Source organism: Zootoca vivipara, chromosome 13, assembly GCF_965207765.1.
Source record: "Zootoca vivipara chromosome 13, rZooViv2.hap1.1, whole genome shotgun sequence".
Classification (NCBI taxonomy): Eukaryota; Metazoa; Chordata; class Lepidosauria; order Squamata; family Lacertidae; genus Zootoca; species Zootoca vivipara.
Window position 1 is genome coordinate 24217584 of NC_142596.1, and position 25708 is coordinate 24243291.

The 25708-nt window shown below is 46.2% G+C and overlaps 2 protein-coding genes across 2 annotated transcripts; one reads left to right on the plus strand and one right to left on the minus strand.

Moving 5' to 3' along the window:
* Positions 1–103: 103 nt before the first annotated feature.
* On the plus strand, positions 104–17698 carry UBAP1L (ubiquitin associated protein 1 like). The gene is made up of 5 exons (XM_035132045.3): positions 104–370; positions 3691–4467; positions 8797–9006; positions 15300–15398; positions 16142–17698. The coding sequence occupies exons 1-5, from the start codon at positions 239–241 to the stop codon at positions 16274–16276; spliced, it is 1353 nt and encodes a 450-aa protein (XP_034987936.3). The 5' UTR covers positions 104–238; the 3' UTR covers positions 16277–17698.
* KBTBD13 (kelch repeat and BTB domain containing 13) lies at positions 17451–23092 on the minus strand. Its single transcript, XM_035131537.3, has 2 exons — positions 19977–23092; positions 17451–18075 (listed from the first exon to the last, which is right to left on the minus strand). The coding sequence occupies exon 1, from the start codon at positions 22950–22952 to the stop codon at positions 21591–21593; it is 1362 nt and encodes a 453-aa protein (XP_034987428.1). The 5' UTR covers positions 22953–23092; the 3' UTR covers positions 17451–18075; positions 19977–21590.
* Positions 23093–25708: the final 2616 nt, after the last annotated feature.

Here is a 25708-nt window from a genome sequence, read left to right on the forward strand (position 1 = left end):
CAATTCTTCCTTTGGAGCCATGTCTTTGCCTGCCTCACACCTGACCTGACATCCTTCCTATATGTGTGGCTTGGAGGCAATAGTCTCACTAGCCAAATGGACACATGTTGGGCTTAGGCCTGTGAGGTGGAGGTTCCCTACCTCTGTGATCAGCCCCAGGCACTGAGACAGAAGGAGTAACTAAGTCCAATCAATTTCTTCTTATTTTTTACTAGAGTGTAATGTAACAAGGGGAGCCATGAATTGCCTGCAAGATGTACCTTTCAGAGTGACCATAAGCGTTGCAGACGACTCCACGGAAGAGGCAAACTTTGTGTCAGCACCTGAGTTCGAGATACCCGATTGCACGGAGGTCCTGATGTGTGCAATGGTAAATAGATCTCTTCTAGATGTGGATATTAAAGGGGATTTTTGTTTGTTTGTTTGTTTGATTGTTTTTTGGAAAAAAGTTGATTCTCTCATTTGACTGATTCATTAGCCATTTCCATTTTCTAGTTTAGTATTCTGAAGGTCTAGAAATTTATTAATTAGAATAACACCAAGGCTCCACAGGCTTTTTATATGTACATTCCTACCCCTTGGAGGAACATTTTGCTGATGTTGAAAGCCTTTAACCTGACACCATAGTTCAGGGACGTCCAGTTCAATCCCCAGCATTTCCAGGTATGTCTGGGAGGGACTCCTGTTTGAGGACTCCTGGAGAGTTGCTGCCAGAAAATGTTCATAATACGGAGCTCAGTGGATTGATAGTCCGAGCTGGTCAAAGGCAGCTTTCTAGGCTCTTATAATGCCAGAATCGCACTACAATAATAAGCATTCAAGGACCTTCTGAGCAGCACATTCCTCCTTCTCTTATTACCGTACTGTTTCCTCACTTTTTGCTGCTCTGAAGCAAAGTGTGATTCACCTTTTTGCCCAAACGAACACAGGGCTCACACCTGCCCTAATCCAACGAGGATTAGGACTCACAGTTTCCAATTTGTCATTTGCAGGGCAAACACAAGCCATAGTTTGGACAAAGCCACAAATGATGAGCTGCCTCAAATCAAGGCAGGGGGAGGAGGTGGAGGAAGGACTGTCCAGGGGCTCCCTTTAACATTATTAAGAGGCTGGCTGCTGGATCAGGCCCAGGGGGGCCCATCAAGTCCAGCACTCTGTTCTCACAGCGATCAATGCCTCTCCGCTTGTGATTTCCAGCAGCTGGTATGCAGGGCGCCCCACCTCCAGCAGTGGAGGAACAGCAAAGCCCAGTGCCGGATTTACGTATAAGCTAAACCAGTGTTTCTTGACCAGTGTGCCTCCAGATGTTTTGGGACTACAACTCCCATCATCCCTAGCTAGCAAGACCAGTGGTCAGGAATGATGGGAGTTGTAGTCCCAAAACATCTGGAGGCACACTGGTTGAGAAACACTGAGCTAAACAAGCTGTAGTTTAGGGCCCCCCTCTCTTGCCCGCCCTCCCCCAAAATAAAGGGGAAAAAACTGCATTTCCAAAATATAGATAAAAAACAAATAAAATAAAACCTACATACAGCAACAGTGTTTTGTGTTGTGTAGGCTCCTATGATGTAAGTCATGGGCCCCGCCTGCTCCCTAAAATATCACTGGTTTGCTCATTTCTATATATAGGGTGCCTACATTCTGCATGGACTGGTTGCATGGCAACCTGGGCGAATGGCTTTAGATTCCTATTGGGTCCATACAGTGGTCCCTCGAATTACGAACTTAATCCGTTCCGAATGCACATTCGTAGGTCGAAAAGCTCGTAAGTCGAAACGCGGCTTCCCATAGGGAAAAAATATTCGGAAAAATTTGTAATTCGAGGAAACCGCATGTAAAAATTCGTAATTCGAGGAAACCACATGTAAAAATTTGTAAGTCGAGGAAACCGCATTTAAAGCTGCCAACAGTTTCCATTCGGATGTGGAAAATTCGTAAGCGTGCGGCCATTTGTCCCGTTCGTAAGTCGAAACCTACGGATGTTGCGTCATTCGTAAGTCGAGGGACCACTGTAAATTACCATATAGCATATATTTAACACAAAAAACAGTGGCAATTTGTTGTTGACAAAGGACAGCTGTTACATATAAAGGGCCCCATTACACCTTCAGTAGCTTAGGGCCTCATCAGTCCTAAATCCGTCCCTGGCAATGCCATTAAAGGTTCGTTCTTAGAACACCCAAGTCACAGTTCAGTGTTGCATCTGAATTACTCCTTGAAGTACATTAGCTAGCTGGAAAAAAAGAAATTGCCTAATGAGTGTCCGTGAAGCACATCTCTCCTGCTCCCTTGCAATATATGCAAATCAAATCCGTGACAAATTAACTTTCCACGGGCTTTTTTGAAGTGTATTTTCATAACAGTCTTTGTAGCATAGACCCAGAGTGCAATGTTTACAATATCTCCTAGGTTACAAATATTGCCAGGGGGTTTAAAACATTGTGTGGAGGTGACCTTTTAGTCGCCTGGAAACTTGGGTTTGAAAAGCTAAAGCAATCTTCCTCTGCCGCCAATCAAGCCCTGTGTCCAGTTTATTCCTGCCAGTAGGGAGCATCATTGTGCTCTGAAAGATCTGTGTTTTTGAGAGTCAACTTAGTGGATCTTCTGCTATTATATTCAGGGTTTTGAGGAGAGGATGAAACAGTTCTAAGAAACCACCTCGACACACATCTGCTTTCACTCAACACAAGTCGTATTTTGAAACACACAAATGTGTTGAGAAGCAACTTTCGTCCTAAGACTGCACGCATTCTTGTTTTATTTATTTCACAAAATTTATGTACCACTTGACTGTGAAAAACAAAACAAAAAACACCTCAAAGCAGTTTACAAAAAGAATAAAACAATGAACTAATCAGTAAGAAACAGCTAAAATAATTATCTAAAACATTGGGGGGAAATTAAATAAAGGATGAACTTAAAAAACAGATTAAAATACATGTCAACATTCTACATATCTGGATAGTTGCCCAAACAAAAATGTTTTCCTTAGAAGGTGCTAGAAAAAAGCACAGATGTTGCTTCCTTGTGCCTTCCTTTTTTAATATTTATGAATTTTTATTAGTTTTTTACACAAAATTTGACATTATTCAATTCACTTTCAGTTTAATAATTTCTTACACTTTGACTTCGCACCCTTACGTTTGTGATGTTCCTGTTGTATTCCTTTATCTACATTTATTTTCTATTGTATTATAACTTAGATTACAATCTTTTATTTATTCTCCTTCCCTTGCCTGTTATGTAGACCCTGCTCACGATTTCATTTGACTATAGTTCCTCCATGGCCTCCCTGTAAGGCTCTTAAACCTCTGGCTAGCCATTGCTGAAAATAAAATGTTGGACTGGGTCAGGGATGGGGAGCCTGTGGCCTTTCAAATATTGCTGGACCACAGCTCCCATCATCCTTGACTATTGGGCCATGATGACTGGGGTGGTGTGAAGTGGAGTCCAGGAACATTTGCTGGGCCACAAGTTCTGCATCCCTGGACTAGAAGGGCTTTGATTTGACCCAGCAGAGTTCTTTTTAAAGTTCTTAGCAAAGTCAGATCTTGGGAGTGGGTGGTCCTGTTGGGTTCAAGTGACCTCATCTGGATTGTGATTTAGCTCTCCTCACAACCTTCGCTCATTTGGTTACTCCAGCTACAGCCCAAGGCCAAGAAGATGCTGACTCTCCTTCTGTTTCCACAGCACGATTTCTCGCTGGAGAAGAAGGTGCTGTATTGGGTAGACTCCGCCTCTCGGCAAGACACCCCCTGGTACGAAGTGGCCACTGACGTGGTCCCAACGGCTCCGCCTTGCTGGCTGCTGCTGCTGGACTCGAAAGAAAACTTCCCAGAGGCAGCAGGCCGCAAGCTGACTTCTGCGGTACCCATCCGACGGTGTGCCAACCTGTGTGCTGCGGCGGAGAAGTTCAGCTGCACTGTGAACAAGAGCAGGCTGGCTAAGAAGGTGAGCAAGGATGGGTGCTTGGAAGAGCAAGGGTGCTCCGAAGGTGAGGAGTCTCCCTTGTCTTCCTCTGTCGAAAGCGACAGTGAAGAAAAACCCTTCTCTGACTCCAAGCGTGTTTCTGGCACTTTGCCTCGTTTCCTGAGTCTTCCCCAATGTAGACCAAAGACTTCCCCGGTGCTGTTGGCCACCCCTTCAGAGAGCATCAGCCAAAAGCAGAGGCAATCTATGTTTTTATTTAACAATGTGAAGCATGAGTTTGAAGGAGCCAGGAAGAAGCTCACAGCTTTTATGCTCCCAAGGAACCAGATGGCAGCGGAACCCACCTTGGCGTCCGGAGCTTTCTCCCTCCATCAGCGCTCCCGGAGCAGCCGGAACCTGAGATATGGACCTAACTCTGATGTGTCTCTGTTGGGAACTCTTGCCCCGACACCACCGATGACTCCTTGCTGTAGCCCAAGGCCACTGACTATAGCGGGACTTGTCCCTCCTATCCAAAAGCACAAGCCCACAGTTGCAGTAAGATATCGTTCTTTTCTCTCTCTCTCTCTCTCTCTCTCTCTCTCTCTCTCTCTCTCTCTCTCTCTCTCTCTCTCTCTCTCTCTCTCTCTCTCTCTCCTCTCCATTTTACAGTCTTAAAATTGCAGGTAAGGATGGAAGGATCTGTCAGTTTGGTTCTCTTAGTTTCTCAGCCATGCTGCAACCCAAGGCCACTGACTGTTGCAGCACTTGTCCCTCCTAACCAAAAGCACAAGTCCACAACTGCAGTCAGAAATCACTTTTCTCTGCTTATTTTCCCTCTCCCTTTCCATTTCACAATCTAAAATAGCATGTACGGATAGAAGAATCAGACAATTTCAGTTCTGTCAATTTCTCACTTTTCCAGTCCTAAATTCAGTTATCCACAGCTCTGCAGTAATATCCTAATTTTAAAGAATAATCATCCTGAAAATTCTTCATAATTTTAGTGTGAATTTCTCTTAACAAACACATGTTTGCAGTTTTGACTGATATACACATTTTTTTTTTTGCAAGCACCTTTTGGTAATATTTCTGTCCTTTTCACTAGCATGTTCATTTTATCCCCCTTCCCACAAAATATGCATTTTTGTAAACACTGATGATTGGATAACTACTTTGCAAAATTCAGATAAATGCAAATTTTCATAGATGACTGTATTTTGGTTCTCAGATTTTGACAGGAAGTATGAATTCGATACATTCATATTTAAATATCAATCAAATCATATTTCACCCCAATCCCAAATTCCAGGATTTTAGACTTTTTGAGTTTAAAAAAACGGAAAATGGAAATGTGTTGAAAATCAGCTGGCTAAAAAGGTCTTGCTGCAAGTGGCAAATTCTGGGCACAAGTAAGTGATGGCAAAGTGGGAGGCTCTTGTACAGGACACCGGCAGCTCCCCTTTTCTGTGACAACGAGGAGATGCAATTAAATTATGCACACACAAAAAGAAAATATTTGCAAATTGGCCAGAGTGAAGCCTAAAATGCACGAATATTGATTTTCCTGGCAGCAGAGTAACCCCATTTGAAAGCTTTGCTTCTGAGGTGGTGCAAGAACCTAAGGAGAGCCTCTCTGGAATTGTTATCTGTTGTGGTTTACTTGACACCCAGTTGTCACTCAGGTTTGCAGTCATTAAGTGATAGAGATGCATAAATGAACCAGCTCCCAGATATGGCTTCCTTGGGTCAAGACTCACTGCTGAGTTGCAGCCTGACTGAAGGTCAGGTCCCAAAATGCATGTTTAGAGGCAGATTCCATATTTGAACAAGTTTAGAGCAGGAGTAGGGAACCTCAAGAGGGTGTGTAGAAGCCAACCTATTGTGCAAAAAGTAAAGTTTACATTTGTCGCTCTGCTAATTGTTGCCTCTAGCCCCGGCCACCACATGCACGTGGCCTTCAAAAGGTTGCCTAGAATGCTACATATCCCCTGGTGGGATGAAAAAGATTCTCCAGACCTTTTCTGCCCAAAGCACAAAGCAAGCATGGACTGGGCTATTGTATCATAAATAAAATGCCGCCCCACCCTTCACCTCCACTGCTGGTGGAGAAGCAGCAGCAGCAGCAGTGGCAGCATCTTCTGGTGAGACCTTGCCAGATCTTCTGCACTCCACGAGATCTAGAAAGGTATCACCAGGACCCGCTATCGCCGCTGATTTGTGGGTGCCGCTGAAAGCCCCAGATAAGGGAGGCTTCAGTGAGAGGCAAGGGGGTGGCACCTTCCTCAAGTGGCCTCAAGGTGGTCCTAAAAATATATACATCTCAAGTGTCAGAAGCCAGGATAAAAAGAAGTGTCTTCAGCATTCACTGGAAGCTGTATAATGAAGGTTCCAGTTGCACTTCTGTGCCCCAAGTGAGGACCTGCCATAGACAATGTCCTCTTCCAGGTCAACCTCCCCCCCCCCCAAGCTTCTGAGGGCAGTGGAACTACAAAGAGGGGCCCCTCTGCCATTCTGAGCACTGTAGAGAAGGCGGTGGTCTATCATGCAGCTGCCTGGTTCTTAATGTCACTAACAAGGGGCCAGTTGGCACCCTATGGGAGGACGTGCATTTCTTCCCCAGGACACCTGTTGAGTCTCTGTCGCTGAGCGCCTTGTCCTTCTCTCTCAGCGTGTCACCTAGTTGTCCCTAAATCCATCAAAGGAGATAAGCCCCGAGGCTGCAAGGAGGCTCTGATGTCTTTCAGCGACAGCCTCTTGGAAAGAAGATCAGGCTGTGAGCAGCCACCCGCCTCCTTTCCCCATTGACCTTGCTGTCCTTGCATGCCTGACCCAATTCAACCTACGCGTAAGGGGTTCCTTTTTCAGAAAATGCTTCTTAGAAGGAGGAAGCGGCGGCGGCAGGCAGCTCTTGGATCCAACCCTTGAGAGTGGCTCCCTGCTTAGTGGCCAGCTGCTGTAAAATATAGGGCTGCCATAAACCCGTTTTTCCCAGACACATCCGGGAATTGGGCTGTCTGGGTGGGTTTTTGCTGAATCGGCAAAATGTCCGGGGAAACCCAGACATATGGCAAATAGGGCCTCTGAATGCCAGTTGCTGTGAGTCACAAGTGGGGAGAATTGCTGCAGCACTCGGATCCTGCTTTGTGATGCAGCAGCTTAAAAAGCCAATGCAATTCTGGGCTGCATCAATAGGAGTATAGCATCTAGATCAAGGGAAGTAATAGTACCACTGTATTCTGCTCTGGTCAGACCTCACCTGGAGTACTGTGTCCAGTTCTGGACACCACAGTTCAAGAAGGATACTGACAAGCTGGAACGTGTCCAGAAGAGGGCAACCAAAATGGTCAAAGGCCTGGAAACGATGCCTTATGAGGAACGGCTTAGGGAGCTGGGTATGTTTAGCCTGGAGAAGAGAAGGTTAAGGGGTGATATGATAGCCATGTTCAAATATATAAAAGGATGTCATATAGAGGAGGGTGAAAGGTTGTTTTCTGCTGCTCCAGAGAAGCAATGGATTCAAACTACAAGAAAAAAGATTCCACCTAAACATTAGGAAGAACTTCCTGACAGTAAGAGCTGTTCGGCAGTGGAATTTGCTGCCAAGGAGTGTAGTGGAGTCTCTTTCTTTGGAGGTCTTTAAGCAGAGGCTTGACAGCCATCTGTCAGGAATGCTTTGATGGTGTTTCCTGCTTGGCAGGGGGTTGGACTGGATGGCCCTTGGGGTCTCTTCCAACTCTATGATTCTATGCTTTCTGGTTTCCCAGAGGCAACTGTGTAGCCACTGTGAGAACAGGATACTGGACTAGGGGGGTCCTTGGTCTGATTCAGTAGGGCTTTTCTTAGGTTCTTATGCCGGGTTTTCATCTGGATTCCCGTCTGCATCAGTAGAACTGCCATGACTTTGGGACCGTGGGAACTACACTCTTGTCTATAGGATGAGCTCTCTTTTTCTTTTTGTGTTCCCAATTTTAATTGGTATTGGCATGATTTTTCTCGTTCCTTCGGGAGATAGCTTTGAGAGTTAAACTTGTCTGAATCAGTCATCTCGGATGTAGAGGAACTTCACGGAACTGAACCGTTGCATTGAACTGCGAAGCACTTTCCAACTTACTTAGTTGGAAGATGGAGAGATGGTGTAGAAACCTCTGGCTTTTGTGTGGCCGGAACGCAGCCTACTGTAGGGAGGTCAGAATCTCATCCATTGCTCCGCCCACTTTTGACTATGGCCCCACCCACCTTTCATATGGGGCCCTCAAAAGGCTGCTCCCTCAGGCCCAAAATGGTTCCTCAGCCTTGGTGGTAGAGCTGCTCAACCTCAGCACCACTCAGGCTACCATGTCCGGAGAAGTGTTGGAAAGAAGCACCAATCTTTGAACTGGTCCCAGCATGAAACAACCCTGCCAGTGTTTTGACTCCAGTTTTAAAAAACTGGACAGAAGTGTCTCGACAAAGCACTTTGAGCACATCCATTTCAGATGCAGGTTTAATTTTGTGCTTTCGAATGTAAACACATTTCCAGTCTCCATTGTTGTCAAATCAGCCTTTGTCATCTCCCTGGAAACATAATAATCGTTCCCATCCAAGGAAGGGTCACTCACATTTTGAAATAAACTTCAGATGATTAAAACAGGATGTCTAAAGTCAGAAAACCCAAAGGGGGGTTGTTCCAAGTAGGGGAATTTTCCGGGCATCTTCTGTGGTCTGACTAAATTTATTTTAGTGACTCCAGGCCATGCTTTTGAGCACCCACAAACCCTGCACATCTTCCCCGGGGGGGGGGACCCTTTTTAAAGCCTTGAAGAGTACAGAATTTCTCATAATGATGTCTGTAAATTAACCAGCATTATGATCTATGTTTATTTTTATTCTCTCCACCCCACCCAGTCCCTGAGCCCTTATTCCTGCCTTCCACCCCCTCCTGGAGTGCAGCAGCTTTGTGGTTCCCACAGAACTCATCCTGACTCAACAGCTGACCTGCTCTCGGCGCTCAGCCAAGAGGAGCGCGACCTCATTGAGCCCGTTTTAGCTTTGGGTTATCCGATCCGCCGGGCAATCCTTGCTCTGCAGAAGACTGGGAAACAAAGCTTGGGTCAGGTCAGTGGAAGCTGGTTCCCTTCTCTTGAACACCAGGGAGCACGTTGTTTGTGAATGCAGTGAGCGCGGATCATGAGGCCACAGCTCAGGAGCACAGCTCATAGACATGACTTAGGCCCCAAATATCTGAAATACCACCTTCTTCCCTACAGACTCACTTGAGTGCTAAGATCAGCAGAAATACAACGCACTCGGTTGGATATATAATAATAATAATAATAATAATAATAATAATAATAATAATAATAATAATTTATTATTTATACCCCGCCCATCTGGCTGGGTTTCCCCAGCCACTCTGGGCGGCTTCCAACCGAATATTAAAAACAGTACAGCACTGTTTTTATATAGACAATATAAGGTGAGGGACACAGGGCAACGCAGACAGGTTGGCAGGGAATCATCTTATAAAATAGACATACAAAGTGGCTAGCTTAAAAGCCATTGCACTAAATGTGAGGGGACTAGGAAATCCTATCAAAAGAAAATCCATCACCTTGTACATAAACGCCATGAAACCACACACTGCCTTCCTAGAGGAAATGGATAACGCACCCAAAGGAAACAAACTCCTGAGCGAACCCCGCTTCAGTCAACAATGGGTGGCACCTGACTCAGAAAAGGCCCGCGGAGTAGCCATAAAACTCTGTAGAGACCTAAAATTTAATGCCACCACAGTGCTAAAGACAAAAAAAGCAGATTCGTTTTTGCTAGATGGCAAAACTAAACTGACAATTGGCTCTATACATGCCCCAAATACAAAGACTAGTATCATGGCTAGTATGTACAGTATTGATTTAGGGTATTCTTTTCCCCCAGGTTTGTCTAAACGCAATACATAAATTCAAAGATTTCTGGGCTTAAAATGCTGCAGCTTTGTGTGTTTTCTTCTAATAACTTTTTGTACTTGACCAGGAAAAAAATGCTCAAGCAGTGATACTGATGTAGAATAAAATGTCCCTATTTTCAGGCCAGGAATGTTGGAGGGCATAAAGGGGGGGCAGGGAAGAAAGAAAAGTGGGTGGAGCAAAGACTGTGAACTTTACATTTGTACAGTTGGTTAGTTTCTACACACAAACACACCCCTCTCCATCCTCCATGCAGGCAAGCAAAAGACATTTTATGGACACATTGCAGCCAGACAAAAACACCCGAGGAGGTTGTAAAACAAAGCCAATGAAGGGTGTGGCTCAGGGAGAGTCCAGGGGGCCAGATAGAGAGCATACTCTCCAACATACGGTATTTCTGATGAAAATAGGGACATCCTATTTAATAAATAATAATAATAATAATAATAATAATAATATTTATACCTTACCCATCTGACTGGGTTTTCCCAGCCACTCTGGGCAGCTTCCAACATATATAAAAACATAATAAAATATTAAACATTAAAAAAACCCTTCCTTATATAGGGCTGCCTTCAGATGTCTTCTAAAAGTTTTATAGTTACTTATCTCCTTGGCTTGCGGGGGGGGGGGGGGGTTCACATAACTCCATACCCTCCAACATTTCTCCAATGGTAATAGGAACAAAATAAAAAAATTCCTTCCAGTAGCATCTTTCGTGTGCATGCACACTTTTTCAGATATATCTCTTCAGATATATATCTTCAGATGTATCCGAAGAAGTGTTCATGCACACGAAAGCTCATACCAATGACAAACTTAGTTGGTCTCTAAGGTGCTACTGGAAGGAATTTTTTTATTTTGTTTCGACTACAGCAGACCAACATGGCTACCTACCTGTAACTAGAACAATGGTAATAGGGACATCCTTTTAATATATATATATATATTTATTGATTTTATAAAAACACGACAAAGAAAACAGAAAAAGAAACACAAAATATACACAACAAAACAAAACACCAACATTACAATAAACAGAAATATCAAATCAATCTTATATCACCAATCTTAATCGACTTCCTCCATTCTCTCCCAATTACGCTTCATTATCTTACTTCCTTAGTACTTTCCAAATTTTAATTACAATCTTTTTATTGTAAATCCTTCGAAGTTAAATCCTTCGAAGACAGAGGTCCTCTGGCTAGGTCGGGGCGACATGGGGTTGGGGGGCCAACTCCCATCTTTTGCAGGGGCTCAATTGGTACCAGCGCCTTCTGTCAAGAGTTTGGGTGTAACCTTTGACGCCTCCCTTTCCATGGAGGCGCAGGTTGCATCCACAGCAAAGGTGGCATTTTTCCATCTCCGCCGCATCAAGCAGCTGGTCCCTTACCTCTCTCGCCCCGATCTGGCCACAGTGATCCATGCGACGATCACCTCCAGGCTTGACTATTGTAACTCGCTCTACGCAGGGTTGCCCTTAAAGCTGACCCAGAAACTCCAGCGGGTGCAGAATGCCGCGGCGAGGCTCCTTACAGGGTCCCGGCCGTGGGATCACATTCATCCAGTGCTTTACCAGCTGCACTGGCTCCCGGTGGAGTACAGGATCAGGTTTAAGGTGCTGGTTTTGACCTTTAAAGCCCTATGCGACTTGGGACCCTCGTACCTACGGGACCGCCTCTCCTGGTATGCCCCGCGGAGGACCTTAAGGTCCACAAACAATAATATTCTGGAGATCCCGAGTCATAAGATGGCTAGATTGGCCTCTACTAGAGCCAGGGCCTTTTCAGTACTGGCCCCAACCTGGTGGAACGCTCTTTCCCAGGAGACCAGGGCCCTGCGGGATTTGTCATCTTTCCGCAGGGCCTGCAAGACAGAGCTGTTCCGCCTGGCCTTTGGGTTAGACTCAGCCTGACCCCTGTGTTTTTCTCCCTCATGGCTTGGATTTATGGCCTACTTGAAATGAGGCTGCACTTTAAATTTTAATACTGTATTTTAATCTGTATTTTAACTAATTTTTTTTTTTATGTTTTATTGTGGTTCTGTTGGTGTCAGCCACTTATGGCCTACTTGAAATGAGGCTGCACTTTAAATTTTAATACTGTATTTTAATCTGTATTTTAATTAATTGTTTTTATGTTTTATTGTGGTTCTGTTGGTGTCAGCCGCCCTGAGCCCGGTTTTTGACTGGGGAGGGCGGGGTATAAATAAAAATTTATTATTATTATTATTTATCAATTATCTATCCCTAATTATACTCTTAATGACTTATCAATCCTATAAATCTCTGACTTATCTCCAAATACAATTCTATTCTAGTAAATCTTAAAATTCAATACAATAATAACACTTAACTGGTAATAGGGATATCCTAAGGAAAAGCAGGACATTCCAGGATCAAATCAGAAACTGGGACAGCTTCTGTAAATCCAGGAAATTCTCTGGAAATTAGGAACACTTGGAGGATCTGAGAAAGACTTAGAGGGCTATATTACCCCCTGCCTGAAGTTCCCCCACCCTTGCTGTCAGCCAGAATTGGCTAAGCTGTGGCTCTCCAGATGTACCTGGACTCCGATTCCCAGCATCCCTGACAGTTGGCTGCATCAGCACCAGGTTGCGGGAGGCTGAGGGCAGAAGTCTGCAATGAACTCTTAACACATCAGTCATTTTAATTTGCAAAAGACCCTTCAATCCATATTAGTCCTTGCCTAACCTCCTGAGAAAGAAGTGGTGGTTCTTTCCATTTTGCACAGTGAAGGTCTGTGGCGTTGCCAAGGCCCTCTCAGTGAGTCTGTGGCTAAGGACGGATCTTGAATGCCAGCCTTACATGCCCATCGCTCAGTCTTCTAGCCATCTGTGCCATCTTCAGATAAGATAAGATATCTTTATTGTCATTGTCCTCTTGCGGGAACAACGAAATTACTCGGTTGCTACATCCACTCAGATAAAGCATTCCGCATAATCCAAAATTACAAAACGTAATTAAAAACAGTAAATATAATACAAATAACAAATAAAATAAGATGACTTCACAGTCCAGGCTTTCCATTTAAGGCCAAAATCGCTCTAGAGACGGCTCGTTCCTGAGACGGCTCGTTCTTGCCTGCATTGTTCTATATCTCCGTCCCGATGGCAGGAGCTGAAAGAAATGGTGACCAGGGTGCGTTGGATCTCTTGATATGTCTAGTGCTTTTCTATGGCACCTGGTGGTGTAGATTTGTTCTAAGGTGGAGAGTGAGCAGCCAATAATGCTCTCTGCTGTTTTAATAATTCTACACAGCCCTGCTCTATCCTGAGAAGTACAGCTTCCGTACCACACACATAAACCGTACGTGAACACGCTCTGTATGGCACAGTGATAGGAGGCAAGCAGCAGCTTTTGTGGAAGATGGTTTTTCCTTAAAATTCTCAAAAAATACAGTCTCTGCTGTGCCTTCTTCACAACCCCCCTTGTGTTAACACTCCAGGACAGATCCTCCTGTAACTCAATGCCTAGAAATCTAAACGTTGTTACCCTCTCCACACAAATTCCGTCAATCAAAAGTGGCTGGACCTCGTTCTTCTGTCTCCTAAAGTCCACCACAAGCTCCTTTGTTTTCTTTGTATTTATGAGCAAGTTGCTAACTCTGCACCACTCTGTCAGCCGCTCCACCTCATCTCTATAGTCCGTTTCACCCTCCTTATCAGAGATGAGCCCGATCACGGTTGTGTCATCTGCAAATTTGACAACCCTATTTCTAGGGTGGGCAGCAACACAATCATACATTCAGGCCTACAGAAGGATGCTGTTTGCCTGCAGATGAATCTGGGGTTGTTGTTTTTGTTTTTGCAACCCAGTGCTGTGTATTAGCCTTTTTTCCAGCGATTGCTGATTCCACCCTGTGTGTGTTTGTGCACTGGGAATGAATAGCATGTGAGGCATTTAGGAGGGGTGCCACTGGGAATTGTCCTGTCAGCACTCCAAGAACAATGGGGGAAGCCCAAAAATAGATTGTCCCTTTTGAGTGGCAGAGTGCCCTTCTCAGAGCATCCCAGGCAGATCTCTGGCCCCATCCTTGCATAAGCTCCTAGCATGCAGGATATTTGAGGCTGCCCCAGATCTGAACGGGTCAGGAGCGGCATCAGCTAATGTCCATCAGTGGATCTAGATCATCTTGATGGGATCCTTGAAATGAAAAGATCAGAGGGTCTGATTCAATGTAGTCTTCATGCATTTCAGGATAGGATGAGAGAATTCTTGCAAGGTTGATGATGTAGATTTCTCCAGGTTTCTTCTACCTTGGAAAGGTTTCCTCTTTCCTTTGTACGTTTGTTGTTTTTGTTTTTATTGTGTGTTTGTGGTTTTATATCTTGATTTTATTCTGTGAGCCACCCTGAGGCCCCTGGGCAGTGCTTTTTTTCGGGGGGGGGGGGGATGCATACCCCTAAACATTTTGTGAATCTAACAGGAGAAGAAACTAACAATTGTATTTTAAAAAATAGTTTCTTCTCTAGCACGGTGAATAGTCAGTTCCGTTGCTACCCCCCAATGGCGGCCTCATTTCCTGTCACACTGTTTCCTGAGTCTCAGACGAAATGAGAGTACCCCTAAACATTTTTTAAAGAAAAAAAGCACTGCCCTCAGGTGTAAGGCGGTATATTAATAATAATAATAATAATAATAATAATAATAATAATAATAATAATACTTTCATCTTCCATCTTTAGTTAATCGTAGAGTTATGAACTTAACAACATGGGCAACTGCATTGTTTTTCTTGCCAGAGTTATTTTAGAATCAGACTAATAACTCATTTTAGAAGATAGGGAGCAGGGGAAACACAGGGTTGCATGCAGCTTATTTCTACTCATTGCAGACCCAATGAAATTGATAGGCCTAAGTTGGTCTTGTTTATCAGTTCCAGTGGGTCTACCTCGAGTAGTGCTAGCATTGGATACAACTGATTGTGACCAGGGTTGTAGTGGGTGGGAGAGAAGAGCAGAAGCCAGAGGCTTGTTTTTAAAAAGGTGAGCGAATAGGATGTGGTACTCTCCTTCCTTGGAGAGAACAGAACTTAAGACTGGGAAAATGAGAAACAGAGAGAAACGAAACTGACAGGTTCACCCACCCCTATCTACAAGGAGGGGTGAGTGGGTAGATAGACAGAGAGACAGTGTGGCAGAGTGGTTAGAGTGTCAGACAAGGACCTGGGAGGCCAGAGTTCAAATCCCCCACTCGGCCATGCAGCTCACTAGGTGACCTTGGGCCAGTCGCTGCCTCTCGACCTAACCTACCTCACAGGGTGGATTAAATGAGGAGGGGGAGAGCTATGTATGCCACCTTGAGCAACTTGGGAAGGATATAAATGCAATAAATAAGTAATAGCCCTGGTCCTGGATGGAATGCTCCAATGGGATAGTGCTGTGCTAGCTAGCTAACTTCCCCTTTGCCTTCCCCCCCAACAGTTCCTCAGTTACCTCAGTGCCTGCGACAAACTTCTGAAGCAGGGTTACGAGGAGGCTCAGGTCGAAGAAGCCATGGAGATGTTCCAGAACTCAGAAAAGGTCAGAACACCCAGCCTTAATTTTTTGTGCTTCAGCCGCAAGGCCTCCTGCTGGGTGCAGGGACTGAGTAGGGGGTATAAATGGCTTGGCAGTTTCCTCTCATAACCCTGGCATTGAGCTGCTTGGGCCTTTATAAGCTAAAAATAAGCAAAAATCTATTTTCTTTCTTTTATACACCGCTTGATAGCAAAAACAAACACAACAAAACCCCTCAAAGCTGTTTAAGAAAGGTAAAAGAGTGAAATCAAGAAGAATTCCCCCCCTGTTCTCAATGTAGATCTTTATCCCCTCAACATTTTTCCTGATGTACATCTCTACTCATCCCTTCTTCCCCAGCAGGGGGTGTGCTGTTTTTTGGTTCCCCTCTGGTGCCAAAATGTATGGGGCAGGACCTCAGCAGGCATATACACCATGTTTCAGGGGCACCACCTGGGGGAAGTGTCTGGAGGGGTAAGCCCCCCCCAAAAAAATTCCACAGTGGGTATGCAAGCATGCCCCATGGCATGCTGACGTCACACGCCACAGGGTGTGCTGACGTCGCACGGTCCCAGCCCCCTCCATCGCAGGGGCAAGGGGGGAGTTGCTTGCCTTGTCCAAGCATCCATCTGAACATTGAAGCCCCTTCACCAGGCCTGTTTATCTTCAGCTGCTTTTGTCCTAAATGAAGCAGTTGTGGGGCGTGCACTGTGTGTCCCTCTCCCCCCCCCCCAATCCCTGACTTTTCACTCTGCTTCTCTTTGCAGGCAGCAGAATTCCTTCACCTCCTGGTCCAGTTCAACGACATGGGCTTCCAGCAAGCGGACATCAAAGAAGTCCTCTTGCTGTGCGAGAACCACAGAGACAAGGCGCTTGAGGAGCTCATGACAAGGACCCAGTGAGTGGCAAGCAGGCCTTTTTCCATACTGAGAAAGGGCAGAACACGCCACAGCCCCACGGCATGTGATTCAGAGCAAGCTTTGAATGGCAGAACCCAGCTGGAACAGCCAAAATCCCATTGGATCGAGCCACCTGCATCTGGGAAGTGCACACGCAGGCTCACCCATTGCTTTTTACTGGCAGCTGGTACTGTGAAGTATACTGTCTCTGGACAGTGAGGCTCTATATCTTTAATAGCCATCTCTGAATTCTTCTAACCCTCTCTTTTCAAAAGGCATTTAAGTTAGTGACCACCCTGCTCCATGTTGTGGTAGCAAATGCTAGTCAAGAGGCAGAGTGTCTAAAAGTCGCTGCAAGGGAATTGCTTCTAGTTGCATCGCAGGCTCTGCTCGGGCTCATGAAAGACCAACATTTTAACACAAACTTATTCTGCATAACCTGAACCTGTCTTCAAACAGATCCACAGTGCAACTTAAGATGTTTCTGTAGCCTAAGGTGACCTCCAGGTTGCCAACATTTTGCAGTGCACTTTGGGGGGGGGGGTGGATTTGTGCAATGAAAACGGATCCGCATGTGTTAACCCGGAACAACAAACCCACTTAAAAAGAAAGAAAAGAAAGTTAGGAAAATGGGGCTGGGGGGGGGGATCCATTGAAAAGTGCAAGATGGGTGAATGATAAATGGGAAGGTGCATAAAAATATCCTGCAAGCAATTCGGCATGGATTCAGGATGAGAATGTTCATTGCCACAAAACCACCCTGGAAACAAGTAATAATAAAGGCTGGATGTAGCCTGTGTAAGCTTTGTGTCAGCAAATCAGGCTGAATGTTCAATAAACAGGTCATTTGGGCATACCCATGCTCCCATTTCCTGCCCAATGCCCTGACTTATTTCAATGATGCCCTGGATTTTTAATGGACTCCGTCAAAGACTGTACAGACCTAAGAGTTCACTGAAAAGTGGGCTGAGTGAAGCTGAGAGCTTCCCACTGTACAATCCTCCACACACACACACACACACACACACACACACACACACACACACACACACCAAAACCATAATACCTGCATTTCCAGGGTAGGGAATGCAACTTCATAATTTACTGCAAGGCTCAGAGTCTTCAGCTTATTATGGCTGTTCGTCAACTCCTTATTTGAAATAAGAAACCAAGACTGTTTCCAATCAAGTAATTCTTTATTTTTTCCTGCCACCGTGAATGCCCAATTGTCTTTCCTTGAGATACAGCGAAGTGATACCTGTTTGTCTTTCAGCCAAATAATAAAAAACATATTTGTGTCTCTTATTAAAGGGGAAAGGGGAAACAAATATGATATTCAGCTGAATGTAACAGAAGAAAACAAACATCCTTTGAGGTTCATAGGTACAGCATATTTCTCTCAAATAAAATGGCATGTTCCCAATAGCTGGCGTGTTTGTGCTCTTATTTCAGGGAGAGATGGATGAAAGGCCAGGGCAATACTTAATATTTACCAACCTCCTTCCTGACACATCACCGTCCCGTTGCTTACAAGCTGACAGTGTTCAGAGCAGCAGAGATTGCTCCTCTGTGGCAAATGGGGGCCATGCCCCACTATGCGCAGTCTGTCCTCAGCCATCCCCACCTGCCTGTCAGCTTCCTCCTTTGCCCCAGTTTTGCCCTTGTAGAACTCAGCAGGGAGAGAGGATGGGAATAAGCTGGCTCTGCCTCTCATTGACTCTGGCTCCACCTACTGTTGGCCTCCCTGCCTTCCAACCTACCACTCTCTGGTTAAAAGCTAGAGTTTTTGCCAGGTTTTCAAACTGCAGCAACACAGAAGAAGAAGAAGAAGAAGAAGAAATAATTTTATTATCTGTACCCCACCCATCTGACTGAGTTGCCCCAACACATATAAAAAAAACATAATCAAACATAAAAAACTTCCCTGTACAAGGCTACCTTGAGATGTCTTTGGAAAGTCAAGTAGTATCTCCTTAACACCTTGATGGGAGGGCATTCCACAGGGCAGGTGCCACTACCGAGAAGGCTCTGTGCCTGGTTCCCTGTAACTTTACTTCTGGCAGTGAGGGAACTGACAGAAGGCCCTTGGAGCTGGACCTCAGTATTTAGTAGTTAAAATAAGGGCAGTCTAAAGCAGCATCCCATGAGAGTGTAGAGAATGCTCTGTTCATCTTTGTCTCCCTGCTGCAGAACTACGAATTCCCAGGGTGGCCAGGCAGACACGGAATCATTATTTGTTTGCTACATTTCTATCCCACCTTTCCTCCAAGGAGCGTAAGGCAGTGTACATGGTTCTTCCTCTGGGCATCGTATCCTCACAAACAACCCTGTGAGGTAGGTTAGGGTGAGAGATGTTGTGGCTAAGCGGGGATTTGAACCCAAGTGTACCCCAGGCCTTGGCCCAACACTCTAATCACTACAGTACAGTGATGATCAGAAGCAGCTCGTTGGGTGGGGTGGGGCTGCTTCACTAGCCTCCCTGCTGGTGGATGATGGATCACTGTTGCTATGGCGAGAGAGATGGGGGGGGCAGTGGGAAGGTCGGTGGGGTGGAAACACACCAGCAGAGTTTATCCAGCCACTGAGTTTGCACCTCCCTGACCTCCCTGCTGCCTTCTGCTTTTCCTAACCCTCAGCAAGAGCAATCCACCTGCCACTAGGCTAGCTTAGCAGCTCCGCCCCACCTGGTGAGCCAACTTCTGCTGTCAATCAAGCCTGTTCATTTTTGTGGCATAAATAATATGACCTTAAAGTTAGCCTAGTCAAGGGCCTGAAGGCTTCTATAAACATACAGAGCATAACATGGACAACACTGGCAAGCTGGAGTCAGATCAGCAGCCGTTACCAAAAACAGTCATGAGTTGCATGTGGGGCTTTTTTTTTTTTTTTTTACACCAAGTCTGGCTTCAATCACAGTCCATCCAGGAAAATGCCTGGTCCTTCATAGCTGTGGCTCAGCTCGAACAGTCCTTCCTCCTCTTATTTGAAGAGATGCATATCAGCAGGGAGACGTTTGCAAAGGCTCGATGGCCTGGGCTTAACTGCGTCTTTGGGGGCTGGGCAGAATTAATGATGTTTGTTAAAACGGCACTCTCCGGATTGAGTTCAAAACTTTTGGATGCAAAGGGGAAAGGTTTTCTCTGTATGCTCAACCCTGAATCTGAGTCAGTCTGTGCTTTATGATGAAGCTATTAATTCCCTAACCACTTAAAGCCTGCCGGAGACTGAATTGTGGGGAATATAAAACTTAGAAACACAAATTGGTCGCAGGATATAGGCATTGCTGCCATAACCCTGGAGAAATCCACAACATTCTGCACAGGGCAATACTTCATTCGGGGTTGAACTATTTTTGTATTTCTTTATAAAAAGAGGTTTAGAAACCGCCTTTGGGCCCTGACAAGGGCTTTCAAAGCGGTATGCAAAATAAAAACACCAAGCAAATCTGAAGAATTAACAAATTTAAAACCAGAGCTCTTTCAAAGAAAAAGGAAGAAAGACAACTGGGATCAATGGCTTCCATCTCAGGTTAAAAGTCAAGCCAAATCAATGCTCTGTATTCTTGAAAGTTATCAGAGATGGGTCTTGTCTTAAGTACCAATGAGTTCAATGGGACTTAAGCATGTTTAACTGTCTCTGATTGTGGTCAATTTAAAAAAGAAAAAGAAAAAAGACATTCTCAAAATGTAGTTCAGTTACTGACCTTTAACGTCTACATTTCCAGTGCTCCAGTTTGGGATGCCTGAAACACCCTTCTTCTAAAAGCTGTGCGTGTTAATGTCAGCAGCTTTTCACTCTGAGAATTAGAGAGCACCACCTAATCCTTTTTCACCTTCAGCAGAAAAGAAGGGGAAAGCCTGTGGCTCCGTGACAGAGCACCTGCTTTGCATGCATGCAGGAAGTCCCAGCTTCATTCTCCAGCAGTATCTCCAGGCAGAGCTGGGAAAGACTGAAGAGCAGTCTGGAACCCTGGAAAGGTGTCAGCAGTACTGAGGTAGATGGTCCGATGGTCTGTATAAGGCAGCTTCCTATGTCCTGGGGGTGGGTGGGGTGAGGCTACAGCTCAGTGGTCAACCACCTGCTTTGCACGCAGGAGGTCCTCGGTTCAATCTCTGGTATATCCAGGTAGGGCTTGGGAAAACCTCCATTCTAGAACCCTGGAGAGCGGCTCCCAAGCAGTGTAGACAATGCTGAATCACATAGGCAATGGCCTGGCTTCCTAGGAGACTCATCAAGATGGACAAAAACAATGGTAGTGTCATCGACTGGTTGGTGCAGACGAATGGAGGAACCAACTGGGGAACACCCCCCCCCCCCAGGCAAGAAGGCTCAGAGACTGGGGAGTGTTGGTGGGACAATGATGAGTGGTCAGAGGGAGAAGCCTGGGAGGAGGAGGTGTCAGAAGCTGAAGAGGTAACAGGGTTTCGTGAGCTGGGAGAGTCTGTGGCAGAGAGAAGTCCAGAATCAGAGATGGAAGATGAAGCAGGAGCGTGGAAGGAGGGAGGCCAAGAGGCAGAGATAAGGCAAGCTAGTGAAGTGTCATGGGTGTCTCCCCTTCCTGCTGCAACAAGCTCCCAGAACCAGGAGAGGCATGAAAAGGGCAAATGAGAGATTGGCTGCATGCAGGTGCGGTCTCTGATTGCTTGGGAAAGCCCTGGAGAGGAGGCGACTTAGATGGCTCTGGAGAGGCGGGGAACTTTCAGTCTCAGCAACTGATTCAGCAACTGATTATCACCTACCGGAGATAAGCTGCTCCGCTTATTAGGCCCGACACTCAGTAGTGTTTGTGCTAATAAAGAGCTAATTCCAACTTTGAATGGTGTGATGTACTGCCAGCTTGCTCTGTTAGAGGTAGATTCCGCCACTCAGCTGGGCATAGGCAAAAATGAACATGACCAATGGGAAGGTCTGTACCCCACAGTAGGCTCCTCCCCCTCAGTGCATAAATCTCCTCCTAGCGCCGCTGGTTTTCTGCCAGTGACTGGCTCCTCCTACTTGCTGGTTGCTGCCCCCCCACTTGGCCCAGTTTAGTATGACAAATAAGTCTGCGGAAACCATATTGCTTGAGGCCCATGAAACCACAAGCCCAGCTGCCGTTGGAAGAGCAGAGAGCTGCGTTACAGTTGCTTCTGGTGCAAGCTAGCCCTGAAGTTCCTGCCTTGAAATGTTGCTGGCCCAGAAGGTGCAAAGAGTGTCGACTACAAGCTGGGGTGATTTCACAAGCTTTGGATTTAAATTTGGCGGCGTTGCGGGACGTCTGGCATAGAAGGAAGGCAATGTGGGTCCCTGAGAACTTCATCTAGCGGAGACCGGCTCTCTAAGTTGCAATGCTGTGGTCTTTCTTTGGAAGCCTGAGGAGGAAGGTTTGCAAAGAACCGGCCCTTGGAAAACCAGCTTTCTGCTTTTTGGATTTCCATGTGTTCCCCTCTATGGTATACATCAGAGTCAGCATCTTGTTGACCGTGTAGACTGTGTCCCCTTTGATGACAGCCGTGAAGAGGGCCCCTTTGCTGTTCACGTACTGCCCAGGGAGAGATGTCCACTGCATCGTGGTCAGGTTGAAGCAATCCATCATGCAGCGCAAGAAGTCGTCGAAAGGCCCGTTCCGCACAATGTAGAGGTTGTCCCGGTGAGCCACCATGCAGTGGCCGTAGCTCTGAGGCCTGATGCGGGTGGAGATGGGATGCCACTCGTCCTTCTGAGGCTTGTACTCGTAAATCATGGTGGTGTCGAGAGGCTTCCACAAGCAGACGAAGATGCGCCCCATTGCTTGGGCACAGGGCACCGCTGTGGTTGGCTGGGGGAGGTCAGAAACAAATCTCCAGGTGTTGGTAGAGATGTCAAACTTCTCCACCGACTTCAGGGCGGCCTTCTCAAACTCCCCACCTATGGCGTAGAGGCTGTTCTCTTGGGCTGTCAGCGTGAAGTCGTAGCGCAGCTGCTGGGGGCCGGGGAACTCGCTCCAGACGTTGGCCATCGGGTCGTAGCAAAAACTCCGGTTCACAATGTCCTTGTTGTAACCGTAGACCCCGCCCACAATGTAAATCTTGTTATCCAAGGTGGCTATGCCGGCTAGGAACGTGCTGGCTGTTAGCGGTAAGCAGGAAAGTGTCCTCCAGGTGTTACCTTCCTCGTCCAGGTAGCAAACAGTTCTCGAGAGGTCCTCCAAGAACTCAAAGGTGGGCGTGTGAGCCCCTACAGCCACAAACGTGCTGGGGATGATGGACTCCACATAATCCAGAAGGTCTGGAGAGAGGCAGTCGAGGTACTCCTCCAGGTCTGAGTAACTGTCTCGTATGTACAGTGCAGCACAATGGAAGAGATCCAAGAGGCCAAAGATGGCGGCTGCCTGGTAGAGCAGAATGCAATTGTCAGTATTGATGGATGACACCAAGTACTTGGCCAGGGTCTTGACCTGCAGGAAGGAGGCACACTCCACTGCCCTGAGGTTCTCCTCGCAGCTCAGGATCGGGTGCTCCCCTCCCAGGACCTTCAGCATGACGGCGAAGCCTGTGGCGCTCAGATCTCTGATCTGGATCTCCTTCTGGGTGCTCTCTCTCATGCCGGATTGGAAGAGCGCCCGGAAGTATTCACTGTGCTCCACCAGGACAGCCTTGTCCACCGAGAAAAACTCCTCTTCCACCTGGATCCGCACCCTTTCGTCCAGCGGGGGCTGCATGGCCCAGCCAAGGCAGACCCCCGTGTCTCCACGGGAGCTCTTGCACTGCCTAGTCCATTGTCGGCAAGTGCTCTGCAGAGATCAGAGGGCTCTTCAGATATGTCACGGTGGCTGTGATTTCTATCTTCCTGTATCTGTCTGAGGAGCTAAGAAGCTGCAAACTCTGTCATATAAATACCCTCTTCTAAAGATAGCTGTGGTTCATGTGACCGAGGCTGCCAGCAACATGAGGACCCCCCCCCCCAGGTCTTTCCAAAGTAAGGTCTACAACATTTGCTCCACTCCAATGCAAAGGAGTGGCTTGGGGGGGGGAGGGAGGGAGAGGTGTTGAGACTACATGGATCACTGGAGGTCACGTCCAATTCAAGGTGAATGCAGTCTGAAGGGAGGTGGCATTCACAGGGTCTAGAGAAGGCAAACATCAGGCTTGCCTAACTCACATTTTCTGAAACAATGCGTTGGCTGTTTCAAAGCCATCCTTCAAAGATCTCGTTTCTCCGAATTTTGCAATGCTGCTCTCCAGCAAAACAATGTGTGCAAAAACAAACAAACAAACAAAGGGAAAGTATGCATAAAATGCACACATCAGTGAAATGTAACATACAAAAAATGCATTGATCTAGGCAGAATTGCATGCAAAAATGTGCTTAATTAGTAAAAGTTCAAGGCCAATGAATTTTCATGAGCATTTTTAAAAAAAATGCAAATCACTGCAGGAATGAGTAGAACTGAATTTAATACTGGGGAAAAAATGAAACCAATTCATTCACCCCTCACTTCAGAGTTCAACATCGAGGGCCGAGTGCAAAATATTGCCTCAGTGAGGAAGGGTGGGCATGCAGCTCTTTGGAAACAGCCAGAGCTCCATGGCAGAACAACCGGTTTGCATGCAGAAGATCACAGTTTCAATCCCTAGCTTCTCCAGCTACGGTAGGACTGGGTGTGCAGATCCCCATTGCATCATGGGCAGGTAGAAGCAACCCATCACTCAGTGCAAGAAGCCCCAAAGCTAACACTGTTCCAGGAGACAGTGGGAGAAAACCTCCAAGCTGACCTGGACTGGGAAGGGTTCTGCCTGAAACTCTGGAGAGCCACTAACTGTCATTGAAATACCAAGGTAGCCAAGAAGGTGCCCTCTGGACCAGTGTTTCCCAATCTTTTTCCGACCGTGGGCCCCTTCCAACCTTAATTCCTTCCTGTGGCGTCACCATGGGCATAGCCAAGAAGGGGCAGGGGGGCAGTTGCCCCCCCATAAGTAAAAATCAATAGAAATCTGAGCTTCTACATCCCCCCCTAATGAAAGCCTGCCCCCTAACAAAAATCTTGGGTATGTCCATGCCCCCACATCCTACCGGTAGAAAGGCAGCTATTTAAATGTTTTGCATGTAAACAGAACATGTTTTATTTATAATTTTTAAAATTTATACAAAATACAATTATGGCAACATAATGAAATATTGTTGAAGCAGAAAAAAAACCAATAGAACCGTGGAGCAGGAAGGGACCCCAAGAGTCATCTTTCTAGTGCAAACCCCTGCAATGTAGGAAACTCAGCTATAGCATCCATAGCAGATGGCCATCCAACCTCCAAGGAAGTAGAGACCGGCCCCCAGCTGAAAAAGTTTGCTGACCCCTGCTCTAGGCGCTGGGGTGGACCGCACCCTGCACCTTGCAGAGTCAGGCCCAGGCTGCCACCGGGCCCAGAACTGGCGGTGGCAACAGGCAGCTCCGGCTGACCCAACCCTACCCATTGCCACCCCACCACCTCACTTACCTGACCTGGGGGTTCTGGATCGCGGACTCTACTGGTCAAAACAGGAGCCTCAGCTATTGCCCTCTCTCACCAGAAAGAAAACACACATGGCAAAAAGAAGCATAGGCCCTGGTGGGCTTCCCCCTTACTCACTTGTGATTGGCCAAGTGGATAGCCAGCCAATCAGGATTTTAAACAATTATTTTGTCTTCACTTCTCACTTTCCTCTGTGGCCCCTTAGCCATGTGCTGTGCCCCCCCCCCCATTTATGCATTTGTGGAACATTCCCTCCAGGGAGACTCAGCTGGTACCATCGGTACATATCTTTAGGCACCAAACAAAAACATTCCTCTTCAACAAGGTATTTGGCTGTTAAAAATTCTACAGCCTTTTAAACTGTGGTGGGCATTGGTTTTTTTAATATTATTATTATTATTATTATTATTATTATTATTATTATGTACATTTTGTGTTTCTATGTTTTAAACTGTGGTCTACGGCTGAAGGGCGTTATATAAATTTAGTAAATAATAATGTTGAGGATGGGAGGAAGCAATTCTCAGGAAAAACGTATTCTGAGAAATTTTGGCTCAGCTCTGCTACAGGCCGCTGGGTTTTCTTCTTTCCACTGCTGCTGCCTTCCATGAGAGTGAATCTCCCCAACCCTTTTCATTGCAGGGAAGAAGATTAAGTGTCCTAGTTTCCTCTTTTTCATTCCAGGAGGTTTTATGGCTGCAATTAGATCACACATGCACTCAAGTAAATCTTCCAGTGTTTAGCCTGCCGTGTCAGAAGGAGGAGGGTGTCTGCCAGGATTCGTGAGCAGCAAAGTGTGATAGAGCGCCCCTTTCCCTCCTCTCCTCTTCTTTGTCTGATTCCACCCTGGTCGTTTAGGACATCATTTGCTTGGTCATTCCTTATGGAGAATCCATGTGATGTCACTGTAAAGCACGGGTGTCAAACACAAGGCCCGGGGGCCAAATCCGGCCCGCCAGACCTCGTC

Coding starts and splice junctions, on each gene's coding strand:
- UBAP1L (XM_035132045.3), top strand. CDS start 239: ATGAATTGCCTGCAAGATGTACCTTTCAGAGTGACCATAAGCGTTGCA. Junction 371..3,690: donor AGGTCCTGATGTGTGCAATG/GTAAATAGATCT, acceptor CTGTTTCCACAG/CACGATTTCTCGCTGGAGAA. Junction 9,007..15,299: donor GGAAACAAAGCTTGGGTCAG/GTCAGTGGAAGC, acceptor CCCCCCCAACAG/TTCCTCAGTTACCTCAGTGC.
- KBTBD13 (XM_035131537.3), bottom strand. CDS start 22,952: ATGCAGCCCCCGCTGGACGAAAGGGTGCGGATCCAGGTGGAAGAGGAG.